The sequence below is a fragment of the Chenopodium album genome, chromosome 13, assembly GCF_948465745.1.
Source record: "Chenopodium album chromosome 13, dcCheAlbu1.1, whole genome shotgun sequence".
In the NCBI taxonomy this organism is placed as follows: domain Eukaryota; kingdom Viridiplantae; phylum Streptophyta; class Magnoliopsida; order Caryophyllales; family Amaranthaceae; genus Chenopodium; species Chenopodium album.
The window spans coordinates 13622445-13639265 of record NC_137846.1 but is presented as its reverse complement, the minus strand read 5'-3'; the positions used below and the strand labels follow the sequence as shown (position 1 = coordinate 13639265).

The 16821-nt window shown below is 33.4% G+C and overlaps 1 protein-coding gene across 2 annotated transcripts; it reads right to left on the bottom strand.

The window, feature by feature from the left end:
- Positions 1–2771: 2771 nt before the first annotated feature.
- On the bottom strand, positions 2772–8525 carry LOC145576362 (uncharacterized). 2 transcript variants are annotated; one of them, XM_081634132.1, is made up of 5 exons: positions 8236–8524; positions 6156–6240; positions 3838–3909; positions 3658–3731; positions 2774–3518 (listed from the first exon to the last, which is right to left on the bottom strand). In XM_081634132.1, the coding sequence occupies exons 3-5, from the start codon at positions 3904–3906 to the stop codon at positions 3257–3259; spliced, it is 405 nt and encodes a 134-aa protein (XP_081490258.1). In that variant the 5' UTR covers positions 3907–3909; positions 6156–6240; positions 8236–8524; the 3' UTR covers positions 2774–3256. The 2 variants fall into 2 exon arrangements, with proteins under 2 accessions (XP_081490259.1, XP_081490258.1); XM_081634133.1 differs by lacking the exon at positions 6156–6240 and having other exon boundaries at positions 2772–3518; positions 8236–8525.
- Positions 8526–16821: the final 8296 nt, after the last annotated feature.

The window sequence follows — 16821 nt, the reverse complement described above, 5'->3', positions numbered from 1 at the left end:
TTCATAAACGTTATATTGATATTACATATTTAATAAATGTTCAATTGGAAAAACAAAATTGTACATTATGTTTTATATAAATGATCATTGTATCCAAATAAAATGAGCATATAAAAACTTTTAGAACATACGTGTTCACAAATCTATATAAAAATGAACATTATCTTTATATTATGTTACATAAACTTAAAAAATTTATATCAAAGTGTTAGTCAAATAAATATTTAATTTTTGTATACTTATAGGAACAACCATAAACACACACACACACTGCACATATATATATATATATCAAAAGAATTTTAAGAATAGCGTCATGTCAAAATGAACATATAGTCTATTATAAATGATCATTATACCTTGCAATTGCATACATATATTTTTCAACAGGACCGACCACTTGATGTTATTATATACTTTAAAAGTTTAGGATCAACTAAATGAGATTTAGCTTGGCGCTCTTTTTGTATTTTATCCACTATTGATTGAATAAGAATATCATCGTCATCTCTATTTATACACATTGTCATCACTATTCATACATAATTTTTTTTTTAAAAAAATAAAATCAATTAACAATTACAAACTCTATAATGTAAGTGACTAATCTAATAAACACTTTCAAATTATGTAGATTACACACTTACATGTCTCCAGAATTGTCTTCCTTACTCTCGATCTGGAAGATCATATATGCATACTAAAATGAACCAATACAAATATGTATTTAAAAATGAACATTACTTTATATATAAGTGAACATTTTGAATTTCATATATGATCAAATTATTTCAGAGGAATGAAATTAATGATTTAGGCCGCATATAAACATAACTGCATACTAAAATGAATATTTTTGAATTTCGTAAATGAACATTATCTTTCAATTATGTTACATGAACCTAAAGAATGTATATCGAAGTGTTAGTGAAATGAACATTTTTGTATACTTAAATGAACAATCATATATATATATATATATATATATATATATCAAAAGAATTTCAAAAAAAAAAATCATGTCAAAATGAACATATAATCTATTATAAAAGATTATTATACCTTACAATTGTAGACATATCTTTTTCAACAGGGACACTTGTTATTATATCTTTTAAGAGTTGGGGATCGATTGTATTTTATTCACATTTAAAAAAAAAAATCAATTAAGAATTATATAACTCCATGACGTAAGTGACAATATGTGATTTATTTTTGAACATTTTTTAAAATAGAATTCATATTTTAAAATAGAATCATCAAAGGTTTATGATGAATGAACAATATGTGATTTATTTTTGAACATTTTTTTGACATGTAAATGAACAAACATTAATATATGTGTGAATATACACATATCCAAATGAATATCTATGTATCAAATTCGAATAAACATCTATCAATATTAGAGCTAAAATGTATGTAATATAATATTCAAATGACGCTCATGAGCATATAATTTAATATGAAGTTAAACATGTATTATTATAGTCTATGTGAATATTTTCAATATGAGAATGAACATGTACGTATTTACATTCAAATAAACATATGTTTAAATACTAGTAAACATTCATTAATATGTAAAGATCATAAACAAAATTAGGGTAATCTTCTCTCAAGAATGAACCCTAGTAGATGTAAGGTAAGAATGTAAATGATCATATACTAATATCATAATGAACATCTATCAAAATGAAAATGAACATTTACCGAAAATGAACATTTGTTCAGCAACCGTCTTCTCCGACGGAACCTTTGAAGTATTCTTCTCTGTTTCGTTTCTACAAAAATACCACCAAATATAGTAGATTTTAGTCTATTTTGCACAAAATAAGTGTAATAATAGTAGATTTTGTTTTAGAATATCAAATCGCAAATTAAAATATAAAATCTAGGGTTTACACTCAAAATTCTACTAAAATGAACAAATATTCTTGCTCTTCTTTTTCGGAATCTGGTTGCGATTGAAGAACTTCATCTCGAATGTCAGACATTTTTAGAAGTTTTGATGCAATTTGCAGTAATTTTGAAGCAATTTGTAGTGAGTTTCTTGCGAGTTTTTGGTTTTGAAGAGAGAAAATTTGTCGAAATGGTTTTGAAATGATTTTTTTTTTTTTTTTTTTTTTTTTTTGCAATTACCACGGTTAGTAGGGAGTAAGTACAACTATGCAGGTAACTATATGATTAGTGGGGTGTGGGTAAGGGTTTTATTGTAATTTCAGGGAGGAGGGGTAGGTAGTTATGGCTATAGGAGGTTGTAGCCATTAGGAATTAGTACCTAAATTCGTTTTAAGAAATGAAAATCAAGCACTCTTAGCATTAACAAGTCTTTTTAAGGCTTCTGAAAATAGTCCACATTGTATAAAACAATTGTCAAAGCAGAGCAAGGGATATTTTGAAGTTCGATCGATATTTAATTAATCTTGTCAATGCGAATAAGGTAAGTAGAAATTAAACCAAGAAGGAAATTTGAGTATACTCTCGCCGTAATTCTCATTTCACCCCAAAAAAATCTCATTAATATATAACAAATCATTTTTATTCCATTTTCAAAATATATGTTTAACCAAGCAAATTGCATTATCTCTTTCTGTTGTCAATTAAACTCAACCAAATTTTTATATATACTCATCGTTAATCAAACCCTGCTATTTTATTCTTCTTGTTTACTATATTAATAATTTATACAAAAAAAAAAAAAAAAAAAAAAAAAACAAAAAAAAAAAAAATACAAATTAGACTTTAATTTGGACATTTGGTAGAAAAGAACATAAAGCAATATAATTAACAACCTTAATGAGGTGGAAAAGAAGACTTAATTATTTCAACCTAAAAGAAGATAAAGCTACCTCCATAAAATTAACTCCCTAACGAGGATTGATGAAGTGACTCAAAGGGGTTTGGACATTTGGTGATACTCGGTATATTTTTTACACTCTAAACACCGAGCTGAAATCCAAGACAACACCACTCGTGGAGGAATCAAAACTTCAGTTCAAGTCCAAACTAGAAGATTTCCAAAATAATGTATGCCTTGGGTAAAAAGTAACGGAGTCAATCCAAAAACTGCGGATGGGAGAATCAAAAGGCACCTGGAAGGGCATATGATCCCTTGGCTACCAAATAATTCAGTAAGCGGGTCATGGAAGTTGTCGAAAGAATTAGCATTAAAGCAAGGATTATCATATATCATTAAAGGAATACATCAGGCAGACTACAGGGCAAATAATAAGGATACACCTTGTATCACTTGTTACTTATGTTTCTTCTTTGATTGTGGTGTTGTGGGAGGAAGAGCAGGTCTCTTTTTGGCAAAAGAATTAGTTCTACTGTCTAAATTTTCGTCGTCATCTTCATCAACATTATCTATTTCATTCTTTGGAGGTGGAATGGAATCCTCATCACCAGCAGGTTTCTTTCTTCCTGCACCAAACTTCTTATGTAACCTCCTCTCAACAGGGTCATATATAGGTCCAACTTGTGATTTACGAGGAACTTTTGCCCCAAGACCAAGCCTACAAACACACATTAACAAACTGTAATAAGTTTCCAAAACTACTGACCAGTATTTGATTCAACTCCCTTCTTTAGTTTCCTCTTCAATAGACGATGGTGTAAGAAATGGCTGATGAATTTAGAGGACAAAAAACTAACCTAGCAGGTCTAGCTTCCACTTCTGTCTCCTCTGCCTCCTCATCTCCAGGCATATTTTTAACCCACTGCTCAGCCTACACATAAGCAGCAGAGTGATAATCTTAAGCAATGTGCCAACGTGAAGCCTGTCTTTATTTAGGTTGACACATAATATTAAAAGGAACCAACCACAATACTTACCAATTTAAACCCCCTGTTAAGTGTCATAAGTTTGGGCAATGATGCTGGTGGCTCCTCCTTTGTACTCATGATCTGCAGGTATAAAACTCGATTAATGGAGTACAATAACATTCACAAATTTAAATTGCATAATTCCAGGAAACAAAGGACAAATAATCAACACCAGTCTCTAAGGTAAACATGGTCAGTAACTTTTTTAGAATTTCAACTCCCAACCCCCCCCCCCCCTTCTTCTCTAAAACAGCCCAACCTCTACCCATACTGTCACAAACACAATAGCTCCTTTTCAACTTCTCCAAAACTCAATAAATTGTATTGCTTACCTAATTTTTTGTTCAATATTTTGTAAAGCAACTTCGACCTAAACAGATAATGGCAGGCATATCCCTCAGAAGGCAGTGACAGTCCCATAGCATACGCAAGGATGATTCACAGATAAAAGTTGTAGTTGCAGGGAGAGAGAGAGAGAGAGAGGATCCCTTATGATTCAACAAATTTTTTTACATCAAATTACTACTAACAAGAAATCTTCATAATTCAAAATAAGATCACGGGATTGGATGATTCTACCAGAAATTTAGACATACACAAGATAGTCATATTCCAACAGGATAAAGTATTCAATTTTGAAGTTCGAGAGCACTAGAAACTCTATACTTAGCTATCAAATAGTCCACAAAACATGATTACATCACCCCACAATACATTCAAAAGAAATTGCACCAATGCACTACAAACTTGAACCATAAAACACGAAAATAAATTCTGAAACCTCATCAGTTCATCTCGAACCTAAAATTGTTTTTTTCCCCCAACTATAACAATAGGAAAGAGCCACTCAAGAAAACGATATGGCTAAACATATAATTATAATAACAAGAAAAGGATATGGCTAATCACAACTCCTCTATTCTAGAAAATAATCGTGGCAGCTCCCATGTTATGCATCTGCTGTACTGATAGCTAATGAGCCACATTGTACAGCCCCTCGTTTTAATACCATCAAATAGCATGTCATCTACTTCTATAGACCACATTAACATATTAGACCCATTCCATCAAGAGAACAACACATTTACCCTATTAGATACCATCGTAGATCATCAATTTATAAGGTGCATGTCAGCTAATTAAAATGCTAACTTAGGAGCAAGTGAAAGTGAAGTCCAAAGCAATTCAGATCATCAATCTGTTTCCAAATCTCCCTCATCAATTTGTTTTAACTTGATTGTACTCTATGGCCTTTTTTCTGGTATATATTCTTCTTCAGCTCTATATTATTATTCATAATTTATACCTTTTTTGTGACTAGAGTCACTGATTTAGCTTGTACAAGTATTATGATGAAAATTACATGCACTTTAGGATGTTTGATTGAACTTCAATTGTGATTTAATTTGCTGATTACTATTAGTTAAAGTTAAATAAAAAATTTGTTGCTATCATTATGTGAATTTATCAGATAAAAAAGGTCACTATAGTAGTATAGTTACACAACAGTACAATAACATATTTCAATTCAAAAAATGACAGCAGTTCCTCAAGGCCCAACTATTTCTTTCATAACATCCTATTTTCAGACATTAATACTTGTATGTATATATTTATATATATATATCAATGTTCCAACCATACTTTTTGTACCAATTATGAACACAACAGCTCGAAAATTCAAGAAAAGACGCTATACATGTTAAAGATGACTTACTGCACAACTATTTTCTTGAGACAATACCAGCAAAAAACGCATATTAATCAAACATAATATGTAAGATCATGAGCCCTCAAAAAAAATAAATGTAAGATCATGAAGAGCAACGACCTTAAACATACATAATTAAAATTCAAAAGGACTCGGGCAAAATTTTAAAGTTTACAACCAATATCAACAGGATTCGATTGAGCAGCAAACATTAAATTAAGTTAGAGTTAATCGGATAACCAATTCTGTGTAAATTAGAATTTTGGGGGAGATTAAGGACAAACATGGGGAAAACTTATGTTCATCCCTGTTTATTATCATCTTAACCATGGGAGGACTTAACCCAACAAAATCCATCAATAAATTTCAACAAAAACATGAATTTTCATAAAAATCAAATTTACAAAACTTATTAGGTTGAATGTGTCAAATTGATTACTTAATTGATTAAGATTTAGCTTGAACTTGTCAAATACAATACGATGTATAATTGAGTTGCATTTAGCTCAAATTAGTCAAGTTAGCAACAAACAATATATAATTGTGTAAAATTCCCCAAAATTGCAAATTAAATCCAATTTCAGTTTAAAAAATCAAGAAAAAAAAAAGCACAAACCTGATGAATGGATAAAAGAAATGAATATGCTTGATTTTGTTGAGCGTGATTAGCTCAAATTTGATGAAGGATTTATCAAGAGAAACTGCAGAGGTAGAAATAGAAGGTGAGAGTGAGAATATTAGGACTACAAAACAAGGATTATGTCAATAACCCTTTTAAGGCCCGCCTAACCCATTTTTACAGAAATAGTTAGCTGACCCTTAAAAGACCCGCCCACCATATAGAGTAAATAATATGAACATATATATACATATAAACAACCACATATTCACCAATAACCTCAAAACTCCAAATGCAAATTTCTGCTCTCCTCCTTTGTATGTGACATCACCACTATTATGTATAATTTCTCCTTCCAAATAACAATAAAGAAGAAAGTTTGAGAACTCCAGGTTCTAAGCAACAAACAATTAATCACCACATGAATCAATAGAATTCATACTAACAACATAATTAATTTTGAACAACTAACTTGGCTATTTCAATAGGGTGTCTCTACTTTCAAAATTCTACATAATAGTGGTGAACAACTAACCCAGAATAAGGGTGTCTCTACTTTCAAAAGAACTACCAGATCGAAAGATAACTTCGAAAAAGTGGGAATTTTTTTCAAATCATATATACTATAACCTTGCTTCTTAAGGTCATCAGGTTTAGTGTTTAAGGTTCAGACTTTAAGGATAAAAGAATAAATGAAAAATTAATACCTAGAAGCGTAGTTTGCTGCAAAAAGTAAGCAAATTTGAAGAATCTCATAAAAAAACAATCCAATTACAGAAACAACAAAATCCAAATTACCCATTCAACGACAACTAATCACAACAATCAAAACCAGAGCAGCCAAATAGAAATATGCAGAACACTAATCTAATCTGATAAAAAACAATCGAATTAGGGAAACAACAAAATTTTTAATCGAATAACAAAAAATCATACACCAAGTAACCTATCGCACAATCAAAACCAGAGCAGCCAAATAGAAAAACGAAGAACAATAAACTGCCTTGCTCGAATTTTCGATGGCCGCCTACTGTTCTGCTAGCAGATCACCTAATACTCTGACGGAAGGTCCGCTACTGCTCCTACGGGTGTTATATTCCCAGGTCACCAGCTGCCCCGACGGTTGATTCACGTCTGCTCGATGGCTGAGTAACTGCCGTTACAAAAATTTGAGAGGTCCAAACGTCCAAGAAAGGTTTTAGGGAGGTTTCCAGATACGAAGTAAATCTAAACTATATATCAAAAGGTGTTCCTAAAGAAGTTTAGGTGCTACCCGGCGCTCTCCTCAAGGCGTTCCTAAAAAAGTTTAGGTGTCACATGGCGCTCTCCTCATTTAATCCGATTTTTACTCCATGACTAAAAATATGGTTCTTAAAAGATTTGAACCCAACGTATTAGCCACTAAGCTATTACTATATTACAAGCCATTCAATAAAAATTAAATTTTAATAAAGATTTTTATCATGGAAATAATGCAGTAACTCAGGACATCGCCCAGGCCTAACAGTCTAACACTAGTTTCTTTATTAAAAAATGGGTCATTTAGTCCCAATCCGTCCAACGTTGAAGCACGACTCGATCACTTGGCCGGGAAAGCTCAAAAGTTTTGGCCTGACCAAGTTTAATTTTGGATTACACTTATAAAAATTTACCTAACTCCTACAATTTTAAAGTTTACTTTTGCACTATAAAACATCATTAGGATTTAGGAGACAACATCTCCTTCTTCTACTGAAGGTTCCTTTTAACTATGTGAAATGTGACTTCCTCGCACGTTTCTAAAAAGACTATATTGAAAACTCTAAAATCCACATTAAGATAAAATAAAATTCATACAATTACGGAGTATTAAAGAAATGACAGGGTATTTTGGTAACATTGGAACTCTAGCTTTTATACAATAAATCAATAACACACAAAATGCTAACTCCACATCAATTTTACATCAATCATCAATTAAAAACCCCAACAACCAAGAATCTAACTCCACAAATTCACAATCAATTATTCAATTATATTTCAAATCATCAAAATAACAAATATCAATTTAATCAAAAACAAAATAAATTGAACTTACTGTCTCAGAGTGTGTTGGGCAGCGGGGCAGCCGGGAGCTCGAACTCAGCTGCTCAGTCGAGGAGTGGATGTGCCGAAGTGCTTCTGTCGTCCTGTCGGTCAGTGGCTCTGTGTAGCAACTGGCTCTGTGTCGGGCAGGCGGCAGCTCGGACTGCAGTCCGGTGTCGTGGGCAATGGCCGGAGGGACGGTGGGCTCGGTGGGAAGTGTCGTTTAAGGAGTTTGAGTTAGAGTGTAAAAATTGAGGTTAGGGTTTGGGGAAATTTGGGGAAAAGGAGAAAATGGAAATTAGGAGGTGTAATTCTCGAAATTGAACTGTAAAAATTTTAAGGAAAAGGAAAAATTAACAACAATAAGCTGAATTTTGGGTAGTTTTCACTTTTCAATATTACCTTAATTAATTCAAAAATAAGCCATTCTACAAAAAAAAATAAAAAATAAAAAATAAAAAAATTCACTTTGTTACCAGCAAAACACATGCATTTCACTTTTGCTACCGGAGAATATTTTTATTTTATTTTACTAACTTACAAAAGCAAGTTTGTTAAAAATTGCTACCACTTGACACTTTCATTTAGGGTTTGTTAAGTTTATCTTTTTTTTTAAAAAAAATAATAATAAATTAAAAAAAATCCAGCCCCTCTCGTTCGTTAGCCACCCTCCCCCCTGCCGGCGACCGGTCCCCAAAGCTGTAGCCGGCGCCGACGACCCCATCCCACTCCTTTTTTCCCACAAACGCAGCCCAGCCCCTTCCCTTTTCCCCTCGTTCTTGCTGCCCCAACCCCAACCACCACAACGAATAAGGCTTCAGCTTCTCTGAGGGACAAGATTGCGGCTTCTACGGCGAATAGGACTTCGACTTTGCCGGAAAACAGGGGTGCGGCTTTGCCGGCGAAGGTAACGGTCTCTGAAGCTGTTGAAATCCGATGAATAGCGATGGTTTCGGGGCTCCAGAATTTCGATTTTTGGGGGAAATCTGACTGTTTTCGGTGTGGTGGTTGGTCGGGGCAGCAAGAAGGGGAAAAGGGAGGGGGCTGCGTTGGTGGGGGAAAAGGGAGTGGGATGGGGTCGTCGGCGCCGGCCCTAGCTTTGGGCGCCGGGCGCCGGTAGGGGGGAGGGGGCTAGGTGGCTAACGGGAGAGGCTGGCTGGTTTCTTGGTGGCTGGTTTTTTTTTTAAAAAAATTTGTTTTTAAATTTTTTTTTTTGGTGGCTGACGTGGAGGTAGTTAGGGTGGCTAAAGAGGGAGTGGTGGCCAGAAGGTGACAATGAGGGTGGCTGGATCTCACTAACGAAATTACTAATTGAAAGTGATAAGTGGTAGCAATTTTAACAAACTTGTTTTTGTATGGTAGTAAAATAAAATAAAAATTTTCTCCGGTAGAAAAAGTGAAATGCATATGTTTTGCTGGTAGCAAACGTGAAAATTTCCAAAAAAAAAAAAAAAAGTAAACCCAACATTATGGTTACTCTTCCAATATTAAGTCATAACTTGTTATATGGGTTAATAACAAGTTAATGTTCCATGTGTCAAAACATTATTGGTGATATTTGTTTTAATTAATTTTTTAAAAAAGTGTAATTAAATTAAATCCTAATTAAAAGCTAACTAACACAATTACTAATTTAAAAAACAAAAAAAAAAAAAAAAAAAAAAAAAAAAAAACAGCCAACCTCCTAGTTGTCGGACCACCCCCCAACCCAACCAGCCACCACCAAGCTCCAACCCCTATCTCTGCCAGCAAAACACCATCCAACCCCCCTACCCATGAAACCCTCTTAACCCGCTAACTCTAGCTGGCAACTCCACCCAGCCCATTCTTGAACCAAAATATACTATCTCGACCCATTAACCCCCAACCCAACGAACCCATGTTCACGAACCCTCACCCACTCCTAACCCATGCCCTTGTCGACGAAACCCCCACCTAGCCCTACTTTTGTCGATCGGACCCGTAAACCTTCCACCCTAGTCGGCGCCAACCGCAAACCTAGGACCACCTAACCTAACACCTTAATTTCTGAAAAATTTATTTATTAATTTTGGTATTTAAATTTAATATTAAGGTTACTAATTAAGTTAAATTTTATTTAATTGAGAGTCAATTATGTTATAAATTAATTGATGACCGGTCATAGGTAAAAATACTCATTTATGAAAAATAGATATCAAAGTTAGACTTGAATTAATCAAAGTTGAACTTAGTATTGGAAGACTACATAAAGTTCGACTTATTGTTGTTAATTTTTATACAATTTTCAAAATTGTATTTAATGTTACCCAAATTTTAATACTCCCTCCGTTCCCGTCAAAAAAATAAATAAATAAATAAAAATACATGTTTATTTCTAATATTATATAGTCCATAGAGGATATCATCCAGTCAATAAAGGATATCATAGACATAATCATAAACGATATTCTTATAGTTAATAGAGGATATCATCCAACCATAATATCATATAGCCAATAGAGGATATCATCCAACCATAATATCATATAGCCAATAGAGGATATCATCCGGCCAATAGAGGATATCATAGACACAATCATAAACGATATCATATAGCTAATAGAGGATATCATCCAACCATGATATCATATGAGGCCGACCCGGTTGATCAGCCTGATTAACGAAATCTTGTTAATCAGCTGCATTTGTGGGCCCTCCTCAGCAAAAGTAATATTTTTATATTGAATTGTACTGATGGTGACATGGCTATGTTGACGGCCAAATTTTGCATCGTTAAAAAGGCCATTAGTAACGTCCTCTTATTCTAAACTAACGTCCTTCCCCCATCCTCCAAAAAAAAATAAAAAATTTATCGTGGATCTGCATCTTCATCCTCCTGCGACCTCTGTACTCAAATTGCCCATTGGAAGAGACGACAGAGCTCGCACCAGAAAAGATGTGGTAGATCGGTCAGGTAGTTTAAAATCAATCGACATTGCATTGCTCAATTAGCTCGGTAAGTTAATTTCTTGCTCTTCTCCTTTAATCGTACTTTTTAGTGATAATTTGTTTATATATCATTGAAATTGTGCTCTATAGCTGTGTTAATGAGAGTTGCAATTGCTCTGTAACTGTGCTAATGAGAGTTGTAATTGCTCTGAAATAAGAAAGTGGTGTCGATTTCACTTAAAATCAGGATTATGACGGAATCATGAGTTCATGTAATTTAGGGTGTTGGGGTTTTACCGTATTTTGGGAGTAGGTTTGAGATTGGATATTGTCCCCGATTTTGTTAATTTGAATTGTTTGTTCTGCTTATAATTTTGTGCTTACTATATGTGGAGATTAATAATATAGTAAAAATTGTTGATTATTGTCAAAAGTATGTGAATTGCTGTTAATTATTAATCTTGTCATTTATGTGAAATGCTTTTAATACAACTGTGAATACAGGGATAATTAATGGAAAACAATGATCTACAACTTAGTTCTGTCGAGGAACAGGGGCATGTTACCTTGTCTGATCCAGTATCGGATTGTTTAGTTCCTACCATGGTTTCTAAAGCAGGTCCTTCGAAAGAATGTGCCCCTAGTGCTATGGTGTCTCCAATGAAGACTATTGAGACAGTGGAAACCATTGTCTCAACTAACAAAGTTTCTGTATATGCTTCGGTTGAAACTCCTAGAGTAGGCATGGTATTTAAATCGTGGCAGGATGTTGAATGCTATTATAAACAGTATGCTGAGCAAAAAGGATTCGGTGTCACTAGGGCTCAAGGATATCTTTCCAAGAAGGATAAGGTGAGGAGGGGTACAACATGGAAATGTGAATGTTGGGGTCATCCAGACATGAGGGCTAGGAGGGAGGCAAAGAAACGGGCTAAGACTATGGATGTGAGTGGGACTAGTGCTGATGTAGATGGAGTTGTTGTGGAGGATGAGCTTGCGCGTGGGAAAAGAACCTCTAAACAATGCAAATGTAATTTATGCTAGTGTGAACGAGGAGGGGCTTTGGGTGTTGAGAAAGGTCATTGTTGACCATACCCACAAAGTATTGAAGGAATTGTGTCTTCGATAAGTGCAATTACTAGATATATCAAGGATCACTATTATGGAGATAGTAAGTTCATTCTATTGGGGCGTCATCCTCTGTTGCTAGACTATGAGAGATGATCTTTGGGCTAGTCAAATAGCCCAAAGCCCTTTAGAATGGATCCTATATTGGTCACACACAAGGGTATTGGGTTAAGCAAGTTAGAGGCCCATTAATGGGCCTCATGAGCAATCAATTAGTCATAAGCATGAGTGGGCTAAGTATAGTTTGAGTGGGATTAGGAAGTGGGCTTGGATTTGGACTTGGACTATTATTTAGAGATACGATCTATAAATAATAGCCTTGCCTAGGGTTGATGATACAAGACACAATTGACAATACAGTGAATTGTGAATCAAGCAACCACCATCCAAAGGCCCTCATCCTCCCTCTCTCACACGCACGCCTCTCCTCCCCTCACACCCACGGCCGGCCACCCCTAGTGGCCTCGTGGTGTTGCGCGGTGGTTCTTGCCTAGTTGATCGTTCGTTCATCTCCGTAGAAGGTCGATAGAAGTGTTCTTTCGCGACTAACTAGCATTAGTGGAGGTCTTAATCTGTGCCCGTGGACCAAGTAGAGGAATCACGTTTGAGGTTCTTTATCTCCCTTTGTTCTTGCTCGATCGCACGTGGAATCACGCTTCAAAGGTACGATTATTTGTGCTTTATGTGTTATGCATTAGATCCTTGGATTAGGTACTGTATGAATATGATTCATGTTATTTCTGCTGCGTAGTACCTATAAAACCCTACAGTGGTATCAGTTAGCCTATTGCATTTACGCATATTGCCAATAATTCTTTGATAATCCACAATTTTAATTCAATTAAGAGGGAGAAATTAATTTAATTATGGTTCGATTATTATATTTAATGTGATTAAACTTTTGGAATCGATTAAATGCGATTTAATTATGCTCAAATAGCCATGAAGAGATCCGTTTTTTTTTTGCCCCAGTTTATTCGAATTTATTCGAAAATCCTAACCCTAGATTCGAAAATTTCGAAACCCTAAACCCTAAAATTTTGATTTTGTGTTTTGGTTTTGAATAATTTCGATTGTTTCATGCTTCATGATTTTAATCTATTTGATTTCGTGATAAATTATGAATTTTTCATGATCAAATTATTTAATTTAAGAGTTAAATTGAATTGGGGATTAAAATTCATGAAAAACCCTAGTTTTAAAATTAGATTGTGAATTTAATTTTAATTGGATAAATTAGCATAAAAGTTATGTTTTAATTTATCATGGACCACATGAATTTTATTTAACAAAAGTTGTTGATTAAAATTGAAAAAAAAAAAAAAGGAAGAATTTTCAGCAGCAGCAACCGCGGCTGGGTGGCGCTGCCACGGTGGCTGCCGCTGCTGGTGGTCCGGAGGGAGGCGGGGTGGGGCAGCGGCTCGGGTCGGGGAAGTGCAGCAACAGCAGCACCGTGCAACAGTTGCGCGGCGCTACTGCTGCTGTTATGTGCCGCTATGCAGCGTACACCGCAAGGTGTACGGCCACCGTGGCTGGCTTCGGCTGGCCACACCACGGTGGCTGGCACACGTTTTTTCAAAAAAAAAAAAAAAAATCAGTTTTTTGAAAATTTATTTCAAGATAATTATGAATTATTTTAGATAAAATCAGTTTTATTTTGGATAAGTTAAAATATTTTGAAAATATGATCTTTTATTTTAAAAGATAAAAATTGATTTTATTTGGATAAAATCTTTTATTTTAGGATAGAATCAAATATTCAAAAGTTGTTATATTTGATATTATCCATATTTAAGTTGTTAAATTAGTAATTATCCATAATTAAAGTGGTTAATTTTGGATAAGATTTGTTAGGATATTCTGAGCATATTCCAAAAGGATAATAATTGATTTAAATAATGTGATTATCCCATAATTATTTTTGGATATAATTGATTTAAAATATGTGATTGGCAAGTAATTAGGATAGAATTCCTAAATTATTTAGGATAATCATGGAAAATAAATATGATTTATATTCCATAATTTCAAATAAGATTTGATTCTATCTCATACCTAAATTAAAATATATGATATTTTATAATTGGTTATGATTAATATATGATATTATCTAATTACAGTAATTAATTAAAATATGAGATATTTATAGCCATGTTTCCTTCATTATGATCATCAGATGTTATAGTTTAGGAAAGCATGATGAGTGATTTATTATATGGCACTTCATAATATATGATATTGTTTATTGCTATATATATAGACTAGTATGGCCCTTAGATTCTAAAATACGATCTGCGCATCGTGATGTATTTTTGTAATCTAAATACGGTTTGCGTACCGTTGAGTATTTTTGTAATTTTATTTAATTTTATTTAAGTAGTAGATAGAATAGAGTAGAATTACAGGTTGCAGATAATCCAAGAAGCCCATGAAGTGAAGGCCCAAAGGAGCAAGATGGATGCGATCCATGATGATTCAAGTGGGAGCATTTACTTTATTAGTTTTCTTAGGATTAGGGGCCATGCTATGTCTTATTTATGCATTCAGTATTTTATGCATGTTAGATTTTATTGATGTTTTGTGATGATGCGCTAGAGTTCACTATTTAATCACAACATAATAAATCTAGATCCCAGTAATATTGATGCAGCTTTTCCAATTAAAAACCCGACGAAAACCTTGATCGTTTGTGATGGGTCGGCCTCAGCAGAGCATCATAATATATCTTGGGGAAGTGGGGGTAGATCACGTTCTACACTTTTAATTGGTTATATTCAACAAGGTTACCTAAAGATCAGTTTAGAACCTTGAAGCTAAGGGTAATAATTAAACATGTGATGGTTAATTATTCAACCAAGAGTTACAAGAGTTGTAATCAGTAAAGAGTTTACTCACCTTGAAAATGTAATGGTTGATGGTAGGGCCTCAGTCCGGTTAATTATTGAACGAATAAAGGATCTTGGAATCACTTAATTCAAGTTGGGATCACTTAAATTGAATAGAGTGTTTTAAAGTTACCAATTTAATTCGCTTTTGGTACTTTAAATTTAATAAACATAATTGAATTTTGCGTTTACTTATAAGTAACATGTCGTTCTAATTTTATTATTATATATAATCTCCTCGATTGAAAATAAAGTTGAGAAACGTTCTTAAAAGGTTTAAAAGATAATCCATAAACCTATATTCCAATTTTGCTAAGATTGTTCTAAAAGGCAAGTTTTAGAAATTCGTGTCACATGTCTAAGGATGGTTTTATTCAAAATGTTTGATTAAAATACCAACACATCTTCATTTTGAAAAATGTTTCAAGGGATATAATGAGATGGGAGGTACAAATCCTCCAAAAGACAAGTATAGAAATCCAATAAAATCTCTTATCTTCAATATGATTGAATATGAGAAAGTGATTGGAAATCTCTATGATCAAAAGTTGATCAAATGATGGTATTCTTCATCTATTTTATATAGAGTTTAATACTTGATTAAACTCAAATATAAATAATGATAGAATAGACTTAGCAAAATCATGAAAAATGCTTAAAGTAGTTGAGCAAGATATCATTTTGAACCTAAGATAAATGTTCTAAGTGGCTCAAATGGAAAGGTTTAGGAATATATGAGGAATGCATTAAGATGTTTTAGGCCAAGAAATGCAAACAAGTTGCTACTTCTCAAACCTAGAACTACTTACATACTAAAAGTTGTTATGAACAACAAATGTTTCAAATTAAATGGATCAATTCCAATTGATTAGAAACTACCTCATATAGTTGGAAGGTAAAAGAATGGAAATGTTCCAATTTAAGAAGTATACTATAGAAATTAATTTAGCATATTGCTACTTCTTGGACATATGATGTCTTGTTTAGATCACTCATTGCACAATTTGGTTGAACTAAAGGAAGAATTTAGCTAAAGGAGGAATAAATCTACAAGTTTAGAAGCAAATTTTGCTACTTCACAAGTAGAATCTACAAGTTTGGAAGCAAAAGTTGCAACTTTACAAGTAGAACCTATATTTCACCTTGCCTTGGTATTGGCTAGAATTAAATAAATGTTATTCATTCTTGCCATTATCAAAACACCATTCAATGTTAGTAATGACTAAGCATCGAAGATTCAAAACGTGGAATAAATGTTATTCTATGCTTCTTTGAGTCATAATGTGTTTTGAATTGCTAAATAGGTTTAAAGTTCTATATGATAGAAATATTTAAACCATTTCTATGTAAGTTGTCTCTAAAAATGTCAATTAATTCGAATGAAAATGAAAATTGCATGCGAAAGATCCAAAGGGATGGACTTTCAATATCATTAGATTATGAATCTATTGATATATGTAATTATCATTCTAATTTGAAATTATGACTAAGTCACCATTTAGAGAAATGATGATGTGAACTCGAGGTCGAATACATATCGATGTAAGAAAACCAAAGGTTCAAAGGTTAGAGACGACAATGAAACTTCATTTGTGATATGATCACTACTTGTGCTTAGTTGAAACATGAGGGTGAAAATTTTGAAATGTTCAAAATGTTCAGTATGAAGTTCAGTA